The 19,549-nt window shown below is 42.3% G+C and overlaps 1 protein-coding gene across 5 annotated transcripts in view; it reads left to right on the forward strand.

Moving 5' to 3' along the window:
* ABAT (4-aminobutyrate aminotransferase) overlaps nt 1–19,549 on the forward strand; it is a 48,722-nt gene that overhangs the window by 14,839 nt on the left and 14,334 nt on the right. For 4 of the 5 annotated variants that reach the window (XM_065030776.1, XM_065030774.1, XM_065030777.1 and 1 more), the window contains 4 exons: nt 5,903–6,026; nt 13,181–13,278; nt 14,132–14,161; nt 14,396–14,513. In XM_065030776.1, coding sequence (XP_064886848.1) covers nt 5,957–6,026; nt 13,181–13,278; nt 14,132–14,161; nt 14,396–14,513 — 316 coding nt within the window. In that variant the 5' untranslated portion in view covers nt 5,903–5,956. Of the gene's footprint in view, nt 1–1,885; nt 1,960–5,902; nt 6,027–13,180; nt 13,279–14,131; nt 14,162–14,395; nt 14,514–19,549 lie in introns of those variants that run through there. The other variant, XM_065030778.1, reaches the window with a different exon arrangement.

Here is a 19,549-nt window from a genome sequence, read left to right on the forward strand (position 1 = left end):
CCAAACCCTGCTGAGGTGATATCTAAGGAGAACCTGGACACATGGGTGTAGTGGCATTTCTGACTGGAGATGAGTTTTGAAACTTGGTGGAAGGACTGAAGGTTTCTGTTCTGGCTTCACTGCTGATTCAGCTCTGATCATTGGTCTCATTAGGCTGGTGGGTATTGCTGTGTTGTGGTGGACACTGTGCAGTCCCTCCAAGCCACAGATGTGAGGGTTTTCCTCATGCGTTTCATCTTCTTTTGGTCTCTTGTGCAGTTTTCAAGCAGCCTGACCTGAATGCCCGATTAATGTGGAGTGAGGTCAGGGAGCTGGGCAAAGAGCTGGTTTGTTAGGGACAGCTTATACTGTCCTGTGCGATATATACTGTTTTGTCAGGACCTGAAACAAAACCGGTCTCCCCATTTCTGTTCTTCTGAAAAATAGTGGGGACTGTTTGGTCCTGTTGGTGTTAATAAATAAATAAGCAACCATGAATAACAGACACTTGAGCTTTCCTTGTAGCTATGACAACTGTGTCCTTGACAACTTAAGTACAATTATGGAGTTTCCAATTACATCCTGTTCTACGCAAAGTTGTTAAGGTTATTAGAGGCATAAATGGCAAAAGCAACTGTCAGCTTGTGGAGGGTTTTCTGGCAAACCCCATTTTGATGGCAGATAGACGTTTCCTTGTGCAGATGGCTGTTGCTCGTTTTGCTGTCGGCGTTTGGTGGGAAGTGCCTTGGTGGGCTCCTCTCCAAGGACAAACTCGTGTTGTAGGTGACAGCCACTCTCTGCGCTGGCTTTCCCAGCTGCTGCCCGATGCGGGTGCCTGTGACCACCCTGGCTTTTGGAGTGCGGGGCTGTGGCCTTTGCTTGAGCAGGTTGAGGAGCAGCTGGATCCTCTTTTCTGTGCCGGCTCACGAGGATGCTGCTCGGTACTGTTTCTCCGGAAGCTGAGGGTTTCAGCTCTGTTTTGTGCTGCATTAGTGTAGATGTCAGATGGAAAATCTAATGCTGGCCTAATATGAAACCTAGATATAAATTTTCTTGCAGCTACCTCTTAACAGGACTTTCCTATTCCTGTGATGATTTGAGATAGCCCTAGTCTAGCTATCACTAGAAATTCTTGATGTTACAGTAACAAACTTCTCTTGCAAATACTGTTGTAAGCTAATTCAAATTTCTTTCAGAAATACACCTTTGGAAAAACAAACAAACACAACAAAAAACCAAGCCTGTTGAACTAGAAGCACCTGTTGTATTCCAGTGTGTGCACTCAGGCTTTCATAACTGCGTAGTCTGTATTGAACTCTTAACTCTGCTTCTGGGACCAAGTGAATTGCAGTTAAATAAGTCAACATCCTGGCAGGCTTGTTTATTTATTTACTTTGTTGTTGACTGCATTTAAGTGGCTAAAGCAGTAAGTGGGATTTCTGATGTCACCCTGCACCAGGTCAATAACAACTGGTGAAGTCATTCTTCGTTTTCCTGCTTTGCTGTGTTGGATGTGGACAGTCCCTGTCTCCTCAGGGGAGGGTGGGCTGGTACTGAGTGATCGCAGGGCATTTCCAAACAGCAAATGCTCTATACATCGAATGTTTTTACGTAGATGCTGCAGTGCCATTAGGTTGCCCCATTCTTCCTCAAATGCAGACTAAGGAAGGACATGATTATGTTTAATGAATAAGAGATTCAACTGTCTTTTACCTCACCCGTACTTCTTTGTGAAATTTTGGGGATATTCCAGGCCCTGAGATCTCTTTGAGTTCTTTTTAGAAGTAAAATACTTGAGCTGCATCACTGAAGTTCTGAAAGATGCTTGTTCATGAACACTGGAAACCAGGAGACTTGCCCCCCTTTAATAAACTACCTTGGATTTTTATTATGTTTTTAAGACAGAGTCCTTCAACTCTCTTTTGCGGGCCCCAGTCGTAGAATATACTGTCTGCCAGAAGTTGGTGAAAACAATAAAAAGTGAGTAATGAGGGATTTTCAGGAGTTTTTGGGGCGCAGAATACAGTAAGACTGATTAAGATTTTTCCTTCCAGCTTGTCACACTGTTGCAGAGTAAAAGGTGACAGGCTTGGGATGCAGGAATGAGGCTGGAATGCCTGTCCCTGTCCCGCCAGAAGCCATAGTCCCATCCAGCTCTGGTTTTGGCTGCCTTTCTGTCTTTCCCCTCTTTCAGGACTGCTCATCTCATCTGGTTTACCACACGGCAGTCACTGCTTGTGTGACAGGGTCTGTGCCTTCCTCTTCTCACTGCCCATGTCCTGCCCCCATTGTCCAAACCCTTTCCAGCTTGTCTCTCATATATTCAGCCTGATTCTCTTCCAGAAAAGCTGCTTGAAGAGCACTGATGTGCAGCTGCAGGAGCATTGTGGAGGTTAGAAAAGGAGAAACAAGAGCTCATGGAAGATAAATGACACAAAAAACTGGCCCACTAATGCTTTATCACATTGTTGGTCTTTGTAATGGTAGTTGGATTCACTCTCTGGTGAAGCCAAGGAAATTAACATTTAATTCCAAGGGAAAATCAGCATTGCGCTATTTTCCCACTTCCAGCACAGCTACCCGAGTACTGCCAGGCTTTTCAACATTGTTCTTTTGTTTTAGTCTCAGAAACCATAGCTACCTTGGTTTCTGAGTTTGCAGTTTCTTCCACTGTTGAAAGCACAGGTGCAGAAAATGCAGCGTCAAAGCGCCATGAGCTCTGAACTGCAGAGACTTCTCAGCTCTTGGGAAAACACCCTCCTCGCAAACCATCCCCACCAGCTCACCTGCAGGATGCAGGGCGGGCTGTGGTGTGCAAAGCGGGGTTTTGCTTTTAGGCAAAATGCTGGTGCTGCCTGTGGGCCCCTGACTGAGAGGATGGCTTGAGATATTTTAAATTTCACAGCAGTTAACACATAGCACCACAGTACCATCGTAGAAAAGGAAAACAGAAAAAAAAAAAGGAATGAATTCGCCTTTTCCTCCCTGCTCCCCAAATGCGGGTCGTGAAGACTCGTGGAGTAATTGCAGTGTGCAGCTTGCCCTGCTGTTTCTAAACCACTGAATTGTTCCTGGTTAAATGGGTTTTGGAGCAGCTGAGGGGCAGATGAATGTGCCCCCGTGAATTTCAAACAGGCTTCTGTGTCTTTGGCATGAGTTGCGGGAAGGAAATGCAAATCTGCAGCGCCGACTTCTCCTCCTGACTCGCAGAGTCTCTTCCCTGTGCATCTCTCACGGATGCTGTCGGGGCAGGTTTGGAAGCTGCACTCTGGAGCATGGACGTCATGCTGCATTAGCTTCTCTGCTAGCAAGCAAGCATGTTACACAAACTCCTAGCTCATATATTTTCGCTCTTTTATCTGGATCAAATTCCCCTGAATGTTGGGGTCCCTCTCTTATTTTTTTTATTTTTCTGGGTGTTGCTCCTTAGAAACATTATCTTGTTAGCTCACAGAAACAGTGTGTGTTTATTTGTTCGCAATAGGCTACTGCTGCTGAATGATTGTTTTTATTTCTAGTGACTAATTTTGCCTGTCAGAAATGATCACTCAGTACAGAATTTTAAGAGCTGCTGTTAAAAAAAATACATCCCATTTCACATTGTGTGCATTTTAAAAAAATCCACTTATCCTTATGTTTCATGTGCTCAATAAACTGTACTAAGCTTCCTCTTTTAAAGTAATTTTTTCTAACTAGAAAAATGTGACTTGAGCTGTGTTTGCCACTGTATGTGTTTATGTAATGCAAAGTTACGTACAAAATATGTCCATATATATTTGCAAAAATATCTGCAGTATTAATGTATTGAAAATTCACTTCAGAATTGCTGTTTTATACAGTCACCTGTAACAATGGCCTTCTCCGGCTCAGCTCCCATTAGAGGAAAAATATTTAAAGAAGACTTTTTTGAATCTCTTTTTTCTGTAAGGGTCTCACTTCTGTGAGGTGTAAAGTAGCGAGCGTTTAATCACAGATCTAATCCAGACGTTGTCCTTCACATCCCTTGTACAGTCTGAGATCTGAAGTCGATGGATGTTTTTGCGCTGCGGGTGCACCATGGTGATTTCTACCGGCTGGCAAACAGTGCTGCTGCTGCTCGCCGGGCTGGGGATGTGGTCCAGACAGGGGTTACAGAGGCAAAATTCAGCTGGTTATTATGATAACCAAGTAACACATGCTTAAACACATATACCCATCACATCAGCTGATCTCCTGCGAGAATCTATGTGCGTAATGGAGATGGAAAAGAAGTTGGGTTTAGTTATACTCAAATGGGATATTATATGATTAATTCTGACCCTGGACTAGAAAATGGTTAAACTTTTTATATAACAACTGTCAAGGAAAATTAGGGCTAAGCTACTTTATTTTTAAGCCTCTTGCTGTACTTTTTTTCTACGAGTATTTCAGAAAGCCAATAGCATTTCCAAATATATTTTTGAGCCTCTTATGAATATTTTATTTTAACCATTAAAGGACTTAGGATAAACAGTAAAAGGTAGAAGATAAAATAACATTTTCTGGGAGCAAAGACAAGAGTGGTTTGCCTAGGGAAGGACGAGTAGGTACCACTGGATGCTGGTGATGTGGCTGGAAGGTTTGTTTGATTTGTATGTGAAGAGGCATCTCATCATTCTGGGGAAGGTAGATTATTCACTTTATAGCAAAACATCCCTGGGAGATGACTGAAGGAGACTAGAACGACAAAGAGAACCTCAGTGGGTTGTTCTAGCTTTCTCACATAGGTATGTTTGCGCTGTTCCATTTGTAAGTTCACATTAGCTTTAACAGGCTCCTTGAGACGCTTAAAAAGTGGTGCTTTGCAAAGCAGAGTTAAGGAGGGAATTGTAGATTGCAGAAGAACAGACCAGATAAATAGCTCTGAGCAGAGGATATCGGTCAAGGTGGTGAATCCTTGTAAGAGGTGCTGGACTGGTTCCCCTCAACAGCTCTTCCCACAGTGGCAGTCTCACTGACCTACACTTGCGTTTGGGTTTTCATAGAGGATGGTCATGAAATAAGAAATTTCTTGGTATTGTGATATTTCTTTGCGCATTGATTCTACAAAAGTTAGCACAACTAAAGAAAGAAGCTGAAAGTGAAAAATTAATTAATGAATTAAATGAATATTATAAGTGAAGTTACCCTTGTCTGAAAAAAATTAACTAGTTCCCTCTAGGCTTCTGGCCCAGAACTTTACAAAGCTAATCCAGTTTTTTCCATCGTGCACACAAGTGTTGTGCAAGTGTTTGCTCTCCTTGGCAAGTTTCAAAATACCTCAAATATTAAATTAAACTCAGAGCAAACTAAGTGAAACCAAGTGTGGGGTCGATTGTCTGAGAAGGCGCAGGAATTTCCTTTGTACCTGAGTATTAATAGGTCTGTGACTTAATAGATCTCCATAGGCAAGGAGTTTTTTGTTTTCTGTTGCCAATTTTGAAAAAGCTCCAGCGTGAGGGAAAGCAAATCGTATCTTGACTAAAGACAATATGAAAATTAAATTTCTGAAACATTAGGGTCTTTTTGTATTAGAGGAGATTTTTCTCATGAACTTAGATCGAATCAAAGTAACAGATTGGCTTGAGGGATGGACTGGAAACAAGTTTTTAAAGGTTCAACATAATCTACATACATAGAGAAAGTAAAGAAGAAAAACAAGAGAAAATAGATACTGATCTCCTAGTCCCTGGCCCCGCTAAGGCTGGGAGATTCAGATTTAGCCTAGAATCTTGCCTCAACAAGACCTAACATCAGACTTAGGTCTAAATCCTGAGACTGCTCTGAACATCAGCAGTAATCCAGCAAAGTGCTTTCATTTATTTGGGTTGAAATTAGTGATGGGGAAATGGAAATGAATGGCACAGTAGTGTTGGTTGCATCCACAGGGACATGAATAAGAGTTTGTTTTTCTTTTTTTTTTCAGAACATCAGCCAGAAAAACATCTCTCAAGACTGAGTATTTCTGAATAAAGATAAAATGGCATCGATGTTGCTTAGTCGACAACTGACCTGTTGCCTGCAGCAAAACTCCAGGCTGCTTCTGTTTGGTAAGGTGTTTTTTTAAAGTATTTTCTTGGTCTGTGTTTGGTAAGCGTTCACTTTATGCTGGTGGAGCAAATTCCAGTGTGAACACTGCTGGATTTGTCTGGTGGTGTTGAATGCTGCAAAACTTGAAGAATATGTTCTGCATCTTAGATAATGATGCAGTTGTAGTCCAGAAGTGGCCCACAAAGGTGCTGGGTTTTGTATGTTGTGTGTTTTTTATTCTGCGAACGACAACTTATTTAGTTCTTAATTTGCGCTGTGAACATGCTGACTGAAACAAAGCTCATCAGCCCTTGGAACTCTGCTCTTCCAGAGCTGCTTTCTGGTATTGTGTGGTGCAGAGATGGGACAACCATCCATCAAAATCAGCCTTTTTTGTCTGTGTGCTGTGTAATGTGACTCTGCCTGTCTTCTCTCGTGGGGAGGTTTTGTGTGACTGACACAAAGAGGGGGATCTTGCTGGGGTGTGTTTCTGCCTGTAGTTGGCTCTAGTGTGAAATAACTTACCACACAGCATCAAGCTACTTTCTCCTGAATGCATAACGACAAGTTCTTGCTTGGCCCCAGCTTGTAATTCAGCATATGTGTGTGTATGTTAAGCTTGCAATCTTTGTGAACTAGATAGAAAAACTAAATTTGTATTGGACAAAGCAGTGTAGAATGTAAGATCTAGCATCCATTTCATGTGCTCTTACATTGAATGCAGTATGGCTGAACGGCCATCTCTGTGTAAATATTAATGTTTCTTCTCTCCCCCAGCCCTTCTTCTGCGGTGCCACTGTGCTCCTTCTGCCACAGACAGGCAAACACGGGACCCTTCCCTTGGCTCAGAAACTTAAACATTATTGATTTCCTGTTAAATAATACACTTTGGAGAGCAACTGACCTTTGGGTAAAGAACACAAAGCCTGATCTTGTAACTATTGGGCAAGTATTAGGTCAGTGTTTCAGTACAGAATGCACTTCTATTGATGGGAGTGACACACTGTTTCCCTGCACAAGAGAGGGATCGTTTGGTCGATTATGGACAACGGAAAGCCCTTGCAGCAGCCAGGCCTTCGTTAGTTGTCAGTCCTGTGGGCTAATCTGTCACCTTGGTATCACTTGGTGCTCCCTGTCGCTCCATGTGTCTTGCACACTTCTGTGCTGCTCCCAAACACAAATACATTGCAGTTGTGAGAGAGACTTGAGGGCGGATGTGCTGTAACTCCCTCTTCCTTTCTCACCAGTGCAGTGAGAGGTGTAGATCTTCAGTAAGAAAGGAAGGCGACCCTGGGCTCCATTAATGCATCTTTGCTTTCAGGAAAAACCTGCTAAAATATTGAAGCAAAGCATAGAGGGCCTTGGCTGTGGGTTGTCTGACAAACCCGTGGCCTTTGGGACTGAACACTTCGTGTGTGTGTCCAGGGATGAGAACAATTGGAGCAAGAGGAGAACCCCTCACCAGAAGGAGCTGTATCACAGCAGATTTTTAGCGTGCGACATTCCTGGCTGACAGATGCTATGCTGCAAATGATTTATTCGGATCACGAGATCAACATGAAAATTAGTAATTGGATGCTCCTGTAAGTGCTGAAGAGATGATGTGAGATAAAGCTATAGTGGGGAGTGGGAACTGTTCTGCCTCTTTTTTACGGGAGTTTTCACTTCTGTACAGCCCGTTTGGTTTTGGATTTTGTCTTTGGAGAATCCTGTTCCGAGAAAATCTCCAGTGTGTATGTGGGAGTACTGAAACACAGACAGTCTCATGTGGAAGAGCTGCTGATCTTACAGCGTAAGCACTCTGTAAATAGCAGTCTCAGTTTTCACAATATTATGTGATAGCAGTGTTCGTTTTCCAAACATCTCTCGCTAGCCTGGCCTTTTGCCATTCCCTTTCAAGATCTGCTAGTAACAGATTCTACTTGCAACACCTAAAAGAGGACTTGGGGAAATCGCAGTCCTCCTACTTTTGGCTGTCAGGGCCTCCACAATTCTGTCTGGAGGGTGGTTTGATAGACGCTGTGGAGTGGAGGCTGCAGGTGAGCACAGAGACTGCGGTTCTGCACGGCACGGGGCAGCAATGCGATGGCACTGGGGAGCGCTCACTGCACTGCCAGAGCAAAGCACTCAGGAGATCTGGTGTGCCAGCCTTTGTTTTCACCTGTCTTCTTTTAGTTTGTTTTTCTTGGGGTAGTTCCTTCTCTTAATTACACTGATGTAAGTTCAGTGCCTCCGCTGGAGTTTCTCCCAGGTGATATTCAGTTGTTGTATGCTCAGGAACTGTGATTATATGAGTGTTACTTTTGGTCAAACATGTCAGGGGTTTCTCTGCAGGCCTGTGTTGAACCTGGCTCTCGCTGGCAGAGATCACAGCGTAGCACACAGACCTGTTAGCAGTGGTGCTCTCCATGACTGCCAGCATCACAACATGGTACGAGGGTGCACTTGTATTAATTGTGTTGCTGTAGCAATTTGGTACTATGTTAAAAATCGCTGAGTGAGACACCTGCTGAATTATGACGGGAGCACAGAAAAGAGAGGTTGGAAAACGAGCTCTTCTGTCTCCCAGCAAATGATGGCATCCTGTTAGATGGAAAGGAAGGGTGTGATAATTTGCTGCTGTTATTCAAGTGTTAGAGATGGTGTGTTACATAGAGCTTTGAGAAGCCTGCATGAACCCAGAAAAGTAGAATTTAACTTATTGCACCCACTCTCTTTAAACAGGATGGGTAGAAAATTCTCTGCAAATAGTGCAGCCAATGTGCTCTCTGGTAATTAGGTTAATTAATAGTACATGTGTTTTGGTTTTGACTTTTGCCATGATGTGAAGAGAGAGTTTTGTTTACCAGGGGAAAGAGCGTGCTGTTCTCTGTCATATTAGCTAAGTGTGATTTAAGAGCTTTCCTAATGCTGCTTCAGAGACAAACACTCTACTGTAGCCCATTAACTCTACACACTGAGGCCATGTTATTTGGTCCTGTTCTTAAGCTAATATAGCATAAGAAACCATTTCTCTATTGCAGTTTGATCATAGACCTCAACAGCAGATTGACTTGGTCCATTGGCTCAAGAGCATGACTTTAATTAAACATCTAGTTACTGATTTACATACCAGTCATACTGTAACATGAATTTAAGAATAGCAACCTAAAATTTTATTTTAAAAAATATGTGAGAATGTTTAGGCCCATCATATATTTTTGTTGAGCTTCCACCTTTTGCTTTGAATAAATTTTAAAATAGAAAAGCCCCACCAGCAGGGGGATTGGACTAGATGATCTTTTGAGGTCCCTTCCAATCCCAAACATACAGTGATACTGTGATACAACCATTGGCTGTCTGCGTGGAGGAGTTGGAGCAGTACAGGTACGTCAGGATCAAGTGGTGGCTTATCGTGTGCATATGCTGTCAGTCCATCACTGACAAAGTCATACTAACTGTGCACACTGTGGAGATCTGCTGGAGAATTTCAGCTCCCCCATTTGGGGAAATACAGGTCTCACTTGACCCTTGTGGCATTTTCTGTATTCCAGATCTTTTCTTACAAAGACAATGCTGTTAGTTCACTGGAGGACCAGCCACCAGGGATTTTTAATTCTTGAAAATACTTTGCTTGGACATAGGATGAATGCCAGTTTTTATCTGTCCCATCTTTGCTGTGTTTTGGAGAGGCAAAGGTCAAAACCAGACCTGAAGGTCTTAAACTTGTTAACTATCAAATTGGAGTAGCCCACATTATGGGGCGACTTCAGGGTTACTATTGCAGGGAAGCTGATATTAAAAAGTCAAATGGGAGTAATTTGGGCTAGGTTGTAAAGTACATTGAGTACCTTCAAGACAGGAAAGCCAGCTGAGCCAAGCATGCTGCAGTTCACTGTGGATGAAACAAAGCAGTGAGTGAGCTGATTTACTTGTATTTGCACTATTAGGAGGACGTGATACTGACACTGGGAGGGGGGAAGCAAGAGGCAGAGAGGGGCCTCGGGGCTGACATCCTCCTCAAGGCAGAACAACACGGATACTGATGCCAGTGTCCGGGTGTCTGTCACGGGGTGTCCCAGTGCTCAGAAAAGCCTTTTCTGGAGGGCGAGCCCCTCCAGAGCTGTGCTCCCTGTGTGGGCCTCGGGAGCAAGGGCAGCACCACGGGTTTGTCTTCTTAAAATCTGAGTTGTTTTATTGATTATTAACCAACCCTGTGAACAAATATGCATCTCTGACAGACAGTGGAGTGGGATATTTGGAATAAATCTGTTGACCTTGCTAGAAACTGTGTGAGTTTGTGCCAATCATTTATGTTATACTCTCAAAGGGAGAAGAGAGCTTCATTAAAAAAAAAGAAAAAGTTTGAGGATTAACTCTATTTTTGCTGTCAAAGGCTCTGTTTGAATGTTGAGGTTTTGATTTTTTTTAAGGTTTTATTCTAGCCAGTATTCTTCAATCTCTAAGAGGAATTTAAAAAGGCGCTTTTCGAAATCTTTGATCTGGCAACACAGGGCATTTTCATTTTATTTATGGCAAGCTGTTACTTCAAGTTCAAACCATAGCATTTGCCTGAGCTGCGAGATCGAATGACTCCTTGGCAAGTGTAACTACCAATAAATCAGTATAGCTGCTGTTGTACTGGTGTTAATAAAATGAGATACTCTGTGGGCTCCTGAAAACAGATATATGAAATTAAATTTGTATCAGTGAATTGACCTAGAAATCATTTGCTTGTATAGCTTGATGATGTGTATGTAGCATGCTTTAGGAGATAACAAGCAAATGAAGGGAAACCAGTCACTTGTGTTGCTTGTTTTTTAGATGGCTCTGGTTCACAGACTTACTGAAAACGATGGTGGTTTGGGTAATCTGCTCCTGAAGCTGTTGTTTAAAAACATAATGCCTCACAAATTGACGGTAACTAACTTGATTCAAATGATCTTTAAAGCAGCTCTTCTTTGGCAAGAGTTGTATGGTTTAGTTTCACTTGACCAGTCTGTGCTGTATATGAAACCCCGTTAATAGACACGAGCTGTGCCTGTTTGAGTTACTGCAGCACCCACAGCAAAGTGCCGGTTGTTAATGGCTCGTGTGTGCCCTTAGCAAATATCTGGTTCAACATACCTGTGCAGAAGAGGCTGAGGCATTAAACAGGAGCAAGAAGACGTTGCTGATCTTTGTTACACAGCCTGGCTGATGGAAGCAACCTCCTCTTGACTTGTCGTGTTAAACAAGTTAGGAAAACAGTAGAATGTTCTCCAAATGAATTCCCTGTCGTACAGCTGCGTAAATAAGTGTTTTTGTAGGGAGACTATGCCCTTTGCAGTAACCACAACAGAACTTTCTTAGAGCACTAATTAAACTTGTATTTGATTTAGAATCCTCATCTGTTAGAATATTTCACAGATCGTTCTTTGGGGAGGTGAGAGAGGGAAATGTTCTGCAGGTCTCACAGGTGACGGTGGGTCTGGGTTTTAGTGCTGGCGATCAGGCGTCTGGCATGTTTGTGGGGTGGCTTGGTTGTTAACAGGAGAGGAAATCTTTAATCACTGTCCAAGCGAGTGCATTTTTATGAGAACTCAGGCAAAAAGTCAAGGCTGGTGGTGTCCCTGCACAAGCTGCTGTGGGGATTGCTGCAGTCTCCGTGGGGAAGGAGCAGGGTGCACAACAGGGTTCTTCTGGTCTCTCTTCCCCTTTTAGACTTCACTGTGCATCTACTAAACCTGCATCTTTATTGGCTACAAATTGTGTAGCTTGTGACCTTTTATATGCAGTAGCTTTATGGTTTTTTTTCCAGTGGAGCAGTTGTCACGCGGTCCCCAATTTACATGAATGACACAAAAATGAAGCGGCGTTGCTGTAATGAAACCTATTAATAGCTTTGCAGAGGGCACTGACGCATCTCAGATGTAATGCTTGGAATTAAAACTGAGGAGGATAATCACCTTTGCAGACAATGTTTTCCCAAAATGAGCAGTGACTTTAAGTGCTCAGATAGAGAAGCTTTCACAGGACTGTGATTTTTTCAGATGAAATTTCAGCTCAGCATCTCACTGATGAGAAAGGGAGTGAAGGATCTTCAGTTTGGGTTTTCCAGATTGCACCAACTTAAAATGCCTGTCACAGACTAAAGTTCTGCCCTTGTCTTTCAGGTGTTGATATGGTACAAGTGTGATGCTCCTAAATTAGGCTTATGAAGGTTAATTTGTGGATGCTGTCATGCTGGGTAAAGGTTTGCAGGTGCTTCATGACAAAAAATGTAATTGTTAAGAACGTTAGTTTAGGTCAACACTTAACCACGGTGTACAGAACAAGCTCTTGCTGATCACCTTGGTAGAGCTCTTCAATCCGTACTTGCTTTGTTGCCAATGTACAATTCCCATATTACCCTGTAATCCCCTCATGGAATATCTACATATTTGGAATATATATGCTTCCTAGAACTGTCGCTGTTGTATCAGCTGTGCCTAAACCCCGTGTTTTCAGTTACTTCAGAGATAGGAGCAGAGCCTCTTACTGATGAAGCACAGGAGATTTTTGCCTTTTGTTTTAATTAAGATTTTATTATGATTCCCCAATTATAAAGATGGATAAACAACAGCAAGGTCAGAGGCAGGATCAGAGGAAAAACCCTCACTATATTTGACCCACATATCAGAGCTGCTGTGCAAGACACTGATTCACTTCAGATTTTGAATTTGTTTTGAACACAGCCTTTAGCTTTGGGACACAGATCTTTCTCAAACGGTGTCCTGTGAGCTGTCGCAGAACATCACGGTGGTTTTTACCTGGGGGGTCCATCAGGCTCTTGGGTTATTGCTGACAGCGAATGAAGCCAGCTCTGCTTAGGAGGGGGGAATTCACAACAAAGGCTTGTTCAGGGTGTAATGGACAGAGCAACAACGACAATGGAAATCGGTCTGCTCTTAGTCCTCCTGTCCTTCACAGCAGGATCTGCCTCTGTTTCTCTAGGACTGTCTTGTCATTTCACTCGATTTTTTTTAAAGCCACCTCACTGGTATTAGTTTTATTTTAACACTTGCCAAAGATGAGACATTCGGTCGCTTCAGACAGTGCAATGTAATCGCTCTTATCTGTCAAGTGTTCTCAGTCAGGTAAGGTAGGTATATTTATTCTGAGAGGAGAGCACAGACAATACGGTCTGCACTCAGCTTTTCATTATTTCTTACAGGACACAGATATATCAGTCAAGCTGCAGCTAAAATTGATGTGGATTTTGATTATGATGGACCTCTAATGAAGACAGAAGTTCCGGGACCACGATCTAGAGTAAGTTCCCAAAGTCTAATGGCTTGTATTTTTTTTTCTTTAGCTGTGTTTTTAACTTGCTAGAACATGAATTTCATTCCAAACCTTAAATCTGATATGAATAAACATCCATTCACGACAGCGTAGGCCCACTTTTATCAAGATGCTGAGAATTAAAAGCTCACGAATGAAATGCCCCACAGAGAGATCTGAATCTCAGCTGCCAACTTCCTGTACAAAGTAGCTGAAAGCAAAAAAGCATCAGTTTGATTAAACATCTCATCAGACTTGATTACTTGTGGCCCTGCTGAAAACAGATACTTAGTTGGCTTTTTATCATGTGAAATAATGCTTTGGTTTTGAAAGGAAGCAAGATTTTCAATTTGCTGGACATGGCTTTACTCTGGCAGAGCCAGTATTTATGTGTGGTGGGGTTGGGTTGGTTTGGCATGTGTTGTGGGGTTTTTGTGGTTTTCTTTGTTGTTTTTCTGTATTTTATTTTAAAAAAAACCCAAAACTCTGTCTTTCTAGAACCAGTGTGCCAGAATCCTTTCTGTGTACCTCTGGCTTCTCTTATTTTCTGATTTCTCTCTTGTTTTCTTAGTTTAGTTGATGAATATAGAAGAGGCAGCTTTCCCATTTTGGGGATTCACAATGAAATTGTGTGTGCAGCCCGTGTAGCTCTGCGTGCCACAGTTCATAGTTTTGACTGTCATGGTTGCAAGACACACTATGAGAGTTCATGTTGCTTGGTGAGCACACAAGGCTCCAAGTTTTGCACATGATTTATGTGATCATAAAAAGAAACATACGTTCTTCTTCAGTATTTGGTAACTACATTCCTGAGACTCTTTGATGTTTGCTTTTTCTACAGGAATTAATGAAGCAGCTGAATGGAATTCAGGTAATTGGTCAAGTTTTCTGACTTTCAGGAGTGTTAATACTGTCATTTCAAAACTTGTTTTAAAATCCTGTTTGGTGTGTTTAATTCCATACAAAAAAAAAGGTAAAACACTGACTCTAGGTTTGCATGCTTAGTGGGATATGTGTGCATTTGAATAAAATCTTTTGTAGTGTATTAGTTGCACCTTCCTACACACTGCTACTTTGTAAAGTATTACTTGTTTTTTCCTTTAAGAACGCAGAAGCTGTGCACTTTTTTTGCAATTACGAAGAGAGCCGAGGGAACTACCTAGTAGATGTAGATGGCAATCGCATGCTGGATCTCTATTCTCAGATTTCATCCATCCCAATAGGTAGGAGACAGATTGCTTTGTCCTCAATCTATTGTTTTCTTGCCTCAGCCACTGCCAGAGAAGTTGGTTGATTAACTGAAAAACCTCAAAGCTGACATAACGTATGCGTCGTTGCAGTCAGGGTGCACCTCACCCCTGCATATTATGGACTGGTGGGTTCTAATAGCTGAAGAAACTACAAATGCAATACTTGCAGCTCACTTGAAGAATATTGTGGTACCTGCAAGAAGCCCTAGTGTTAATCTTAGTTTGAATATGCAAGTTCCACAATTTAGGTGATCTTTGTTCACTTGGATTTGTCTGCTTTCTGATTCTGTAACAGTATGTTACTGTTTTAAATGTCAACCAACATGACTTAAACATTTTAACATAAAATTATGTGCTTTAGTTAACATTTCTATCTCAAAATAACTGAAAAAATTAGTGGGCCATGGGGGCTCCAGTAGGATGAAACAAAATCAAACACTGAATATTGGTGCTGAGTGAAAGCAAAGGTGGCAGCTCAGTTGGGCTGAGGGACCAAACAATTGACTTGTCAAGTGCTCAGGAAGGTCAATCGATGATTTTTCTTTTTTTTTTTTCAAAAAGGAAAAGAAGCAAGGCAGAGATGTAGGCCCCCATGACAAGGAATGTTGGTTTCAGTAGGTGTTCAGTTTTTGTTCCTCATCCATAGTTCTTCTCCTTTGCTTAAAAATATGTTTCTGCAGAAGCAAAAAGAGCAAAAGTGCTGGTATAATTTAAAAGGTAGAAGTTGTGCTATGTATAGAAACAGTGATGACTCAGAATCATCCCTGCGGGCCTCCTTGTTGGGAAACAGAATTTAGTGATGTTCAGGTCATTGCCAGATTTTTGGTATCTTAAGACCTTGTGGCTGCAATGGGTTTTCAGTTATCCCAATCTTTTTTGCAGACAAGTAATATTTTCTCTCTTGTGTAGCACCTCAATACATGTGTAATTAGTCCAGAACTCTTCAGCGTTTGTTGAAGAGAGGAGACTGAGGGGTGACCTCATTAATGGTTATAAATATGAAAGGGTGAGCATCAGGAGGATGGAGCCAGGCTCTTCTCAGTGACAACCAGTGATAGGACAAGGGGTAATGGGTACAAACTGGAACACAGGAGGTTCCATTTAAATATGAGAAGAAACTTCTCAGTGAGGGTGGCAGAGCCTGGCCCAGGCTGCCCAGGGGGGTTGTGGAGTCTCCTTCTCTGCAGACATTCCAACCCGCCTGGACACCTTCCTGTGTAACCTCATCTGGGTGTTCCTGCTCCATGGGGGGATTGCACTGGATGAGCTTTCCAGGTCCCTTCCGATCCCTGACACTCTGGGATTCTGTGATTTTAGAGGCTGCGCCTGAGATAACTTTGTCACCACAGACATGGAAACAGGGGGGAGACAAAGGAGCACAGTGCTTGTGTGCTGGTGCTCATCTAATGGAAACAGGACTGGATTTTAGGTTTCTAGGAGAGGATGTGCATGTAGTGTTCAAGACCTCCCATTCTTCACACAAGAGATGCTATTTGGAAAAACTAGTGTGTGATCGTGTAGTTAAAGGAAAGTCAGTGCGTACTCCAAATGAGTGAAATTAAGGTTGTACAGACAGTGCACTGAGGCTTTCTGACCTTCTAGTGCTTGATGGTGCAAGTGTACCTCTTGTAATATAGATTTATGTACAAAATATTTAAATATTACTGTGGAAATAGTTTCTTAGTGGGGAGATTTTTTTTTTTAAATGTGTTCAGCTATTTATTAACAGCTGAACAACTTCAGTGTTTATGCATCCAAAATACCACATAGCTTTTTCTGACTTTGCTTAACATAATGGTAAGTTAAAGGAGTTTATGGCTAATCTTGTGGGGTTATTTTCTGCATTTTTCTCCTGTTGTCTAAATGACAGTTAACATATGCTACAGCTGTCTGATAACATGATCTGTGTTAAGACCAGAATCAGAGTAAGTACTGGTTCTTGGACGGCCAGCTGTTTCATTTGGCCTTTCTCATTTCTCCTCCAGCTCCTGTTTGACAGCCACCTGTGTGCCAAAGGTTTGCTCCTCTTTGTAGGTTTGGGGACAGCATCTCCTGTTGGGGTTTGGACGTATTTGTTAGCTCCTTGTAGCTTTCTAATGATGGAAAACCTGTAAAAGGAGGTTGCCTGAATGGATGCCAGCCACAAATAGGAACTGTAGCCAACTCTTCCTAACAGTCTTGGCTGGAAAATACAGTGAGATTACATGATCTGTTACTTCAAGCTAAAGGTGAAGCTGCTTGATAGATTCACTCTAACATCCTATCACATATTAAGGCATGGGGCAGTGGTGAGCTTCAGGGTTTGAAAGGAAAGAAAAATTAAGTAAACAAAGTCCATGGTTCACATCTTTGACATATTTTTCCAGGCTATTTAGCTTGTTATGTGAATTTATTTTTCTTAAATCCTGTGATTTTTCTTAAATCCTGTGATTTTTCTTAAATCCTAGGATTTTGACACTTTTAGCTCAATTCCTTTCCTCCCAGTGATAACTAAACTTTTATCAAAGCAAATATTCATGAAATAAAATGCAATCTGGAGTGGGAAAGCTACTTGAAATAAACATTCTGGATGCTGACAGGTAATTCTCAGGAATGCAATACACAGTCTTCTTGTCAGCTCCTGCTGATAATATAATGGAACTTATATGTGAATTAAGTAAAGGAGAAAAGATGCTTTATGCTGCTTTATGCCAGATGTTGAGAGACTTGGAACCTCTGCTTACAGCCCAAGTGCAGCACAGGCAGCAAAACTGCAATTCCTGCTAACACTGTGCTGTCTGTTGACATTTCTTCCCAGACTGCTCCTTCCAAGCCCTGGAAATGAGAAGGCAGCTCTTAGCTGCTCAACTCCATGAGAGTGAATTTCAAATGCATGTGAATAAATTGCCTGCAAGATAGTTAACATAACCCTTAAACATTTCAATTGAACCTGCAGTCAGTTCCAGTTGGTCTAAGAGATCACTTAGTTTTTTGGAACCATCTGTAATAATGCCTGGTTTGGTTAAAATTGTTTAAAACCCTGATTCTTCCTATCTGTAGCACTGTTATTAATAGATGTACTCATAATGTCATATGTGACCATAACTGAACTGAGATCTATGAACTCTCTTGAGATACATACACTAGTCGTGGGGTGTAATAGCAGGGGCTTCTTCAGTTTGCTTCTCTGCTTGACTGAAACTGTTGACGTAGACATAAGGCTCCGGTTCCTATAGCTGATCCTCAGCTAAGCCATCTGGTTCCTCCCTCGTGTGGAAATGTCTTTGTGAGAATAAGCCGGGTTTTTTTGTCCTAGAGGCCGTGTTCTTCAGTCACAAAGGAACTGTAGTGCAGTGCTCCATACAGCTGCTCAGAGAATGGCTCTGTGTTGTGTAGCAACAAGAAGTAAAAGGAAATTTAACACCTACAGGCTGACCTGAATCTAACTGAACACACAGCATTAATTTATTTTTTTAAAGTTGTGCTGAATGACAGGACCGAGTATCTGAAGCTGCAGAGGTTGCTAATCGTGTCCCTTTTGGTGACAGGGTTAGGTTCTAGACTGGGACACCAAAACAAGATCACAAGCTGCTTGCTAGTCATCTGTGCTTATCTCTCTGCAAGTAAATCTAATAAAACCTTTTATGAATCTGTCAGGACTCCCCAAGATTTAATAATGATCTGCTACACCGGAATATATTTATCAGCAGTGGTTGAGAGGTAATAAGTGCTTGTGTGGAAAGATAAGAATTAAAGTATAAAAAACCTCTAGGTACAGATGTTCTGGGCTGCTTCTTGCTGAAAAATACAAATTAAAGCAGATTTTTAGCACACGGATTTTGGGAAGTTGTAGCACAACATACTCCTTTAAACCTGCATCTGATCTGCTTAATGGTTAGAAACCCCATGGAGCCAAATGCAAGAGGAGATTCTGTCGATGTGTTTACGAGCAAATACTCTGGAACAGCAAATGGAACAGTCTGTTTTTCATTGCTGGGAAGGTCTGTGTTTGTTTGGGAGATGTGTAGAGGTGCAGTTTGGCATTAGTGGCAGCTGCCTGCTGCTCAGTTCAAATGGGTTCCTTCGGCTTTCTCCGTCTCGTTATTTTAGCAGCTCCAGTTTTTGTTCCTTTGCAGACAGGCGCATTCCTGAGCCCGGAGGACATGTACTTTCTGTCGCATCGATCTAGACACACAGTGGGAGTGATGAAGCGGGTGCCCTCTCTGAAGAGCCAGCTCTGGCACTTCTTAAAGGAATGTATTTGATTTGTAAAGCTACAAACCCTTGCATTGGTCGTGTTGGTGAAACAAGTTGCTGTCTGTTTGCTGTCTCAGCCTGGACCTTTTTGACTTTGTCTACCATGGTTATTTAACCGTTTAGTTCTTGCTGGTATTAGTTCTGTGACTGTGAACCCACATAGCAGTTCAGCATCTTCCTGCACGCAGACCTGCTCTTTCGGGAGAAGTTGGGCTTTCAGGGCTCGCTCTCATTCCACCAGGTCCTGTTGAGGATTCGCCAGCAGAACAGGAGCGTTGGGAGGAAGAACAGGGACTCGGCCTGAGGAACAAGGGAGAGACATCTTGTGTAGGTGGGAGGGGATAAGTTATGGGTAATGGAAGCCTTGAATCCGTTACACAAGAGAAGATGCAAAGATCTCTGTGTTCTCCGTGCATCTTAACACCAGCAACAGAATTACACATTTTTACAAGCAATCCCAGAGCCAATGGTTCAGCTTCCTATGCAATGGTAACTTTTATAACAAACTTCTGTGAGGTTTAGTTTGGAGATGTCTGAAACAATAGATATCCTCCCAAAGGTGCTCCAGCTCCCCGGGGCAGAGCTTCCAGCTCGCAGTCCCTCTCGCCTGACAGTTCTTCCCGTGACAGCAGACGCAATGCAGATTTAGTTGTCTGTGTTCCAACTAACCACTTGTATTTTGTATTATCTTCATAATAATTTTAACAGATTCTTTGCAGCATGACATGCAGTTAAAACAGTCTGGCTATTTCCTTGTTTTGAACTAAAATGTC

This window comes from Columba livia, chromosome 15, assembly GCF_036013475.1.
Source record: "Columba livia isolate bColLiv1 breed racing homer chromosome 15, bColLiv1.pat.W.v2, whole genome shotgun sequence".
NCBI lineage: Eukaryota > Metazoa > Chordata > Aves > Columbiformes > Columbidae > Columba > Columba livia.